The sequence below is a fragment of the Rhagoletis zephyria genome, unplaced genomic scaffold (genome assembly GCF_001687245.7).
Source record: "Rhagoletis zephyria isolate East Lansing unplaced genomic scaffold, Rhagoletis_zephyria_1.1 Rzeph_scaffold_86144, whole genome shotgun sequence".
NCBI classification, from domain to species: domain Eukaryota; kingdom Metazoa; phylum Arthropoda; class Insecta; order Diptera; family Tephritidae; genus Rhagoletis; species Rhagoletis zephyria.
The window spans coordinates 1-1,008 of record NW_016243192.1 but is presented as its reverse complement, the minus strand read 5'-3'; the positions used below and the strand labels follow the sequence as shown (position 1 = coordinate 1,008).

At 51.5% G+C, this 1,008-nt stretch overlaps 1 protein-coding gene across 1 annotated transcript; it reads right to left on the bottom strand.

Moving 5' to 3' along the window:
• Positions 1-179: 179 nt before the first annotated feature.
• LOC108357877 (putative oligosaccharyltransferase complex subunit CG9662) lies at positions 180-694 on the bottom strand. Its single transcript, XM_017608947.1, has 2 exons — positions 544-694; positions 180-472 (listed from the first exon to the last, which is right to left on the bottom strand). The coding sequence occupies exons 1-2, from the start codon at positions 692-694 to the stop codon at positions 180-182; spliced, it is 444 nt and encodes a 147-aa protein (XP_017464436.1).
• Between the last annotated feature and the right edge of the window lie 314 nt (positions 695-1,008).

Here is a 1,008-nt window from a genome sequence, read left to right as displayed (position 1 = left end):
GGCTTCTCCACCTCCTAAACAGAACAGTTGGAAACAGTTTAATACAGTTGTGCACTTTTATAATACATTTCACAGTTTGTGTGACTGGGTGTTTCATTTAGCCGTTAATGAAGATAGCCACTAAAGTAAATAAAGGAAAGTTAGTGATGATAACGTCATTTTAGAAATGAGATCTTAGCTTACGGCAACTTCATTCGCATGAATATCCAGGTGGTGATGAAGGAGACGATGATGAGGGCGAAGCCAATGGAGACGAGGAACATCCGGTTGAGGCGGGTGGTGGGGCTGGTGGTCTTGTCGAGGATGACGAAGCCGAGTGAGCCGAGGGTGAAGAAGAGACTGGAGGCCAGTCCCTCCATGATGTACTGGCCGTTGACGCGATACGGCATGAAGGCCACCGGACGGGAGTGGCCGTGCTCGTCCACCGTAGAGCCGATCGCCGGCGGCTCGATGATCACGTCGTAGATGAGGCCTGGATGTGGAAGGTCAAACTATCGTCAACTGGATCCAACAACAGAAACGATAGAAAATAGGAGCACTTACCACCGCAGACTAAAAAGTAGGAGAAGAGGACCATGCTGAAGACGGTCATCGGCTGCGGCAGCTGCAGCCACCCGGGACGCTTCAGCTTCAGATTGGGCACCACTAGAACATGGTAGGGCAGCTGCACCACCGACTCGACCAGGGAATCCATTTCAGCAGGGTTTGGAAGTTTGAAGAAGGTGGGCAGAAACAAAGTGAAGTCCTGATCAGCAAAAGCCGGCGAAATCAACACAAAACACAGCCAAGAGCTCCCTCTNAGACGGTCATCGGCTGCGGCAGCTGCAGCCACCCGGGACGCTTCAGCTTCAGATTGGGCACCACTAGAACATGGTAGGGCAGCTGCACCACCGACTCGACCAGGGAATCCATTTCAGCAGGGTTTGGAAGTTTGAAGAAGGTGGGCAGAAACAAAGTGAAGTCCTGATCAGCAAAAGCCGGCGAAATCAACACAAAACACAGCCAAGA

Excerpts from the sequence above, each read along its gene's own strand:
- LOC108357877 (XM_017608947.1), bottom strand. The coding sequence starts at position 694 with ATGGATTCCCTGGTCGAGTCGGTGGTGCAGCTGCCCTACCATGTTCTA. Across the intron at positions 473-543 it reads CTACTTTTTAGTCTGCGGTG|GCCTCATCTACGACGTGATC; the intron begins GTAAGTGCTCCT and ends TTCCACATCCAG.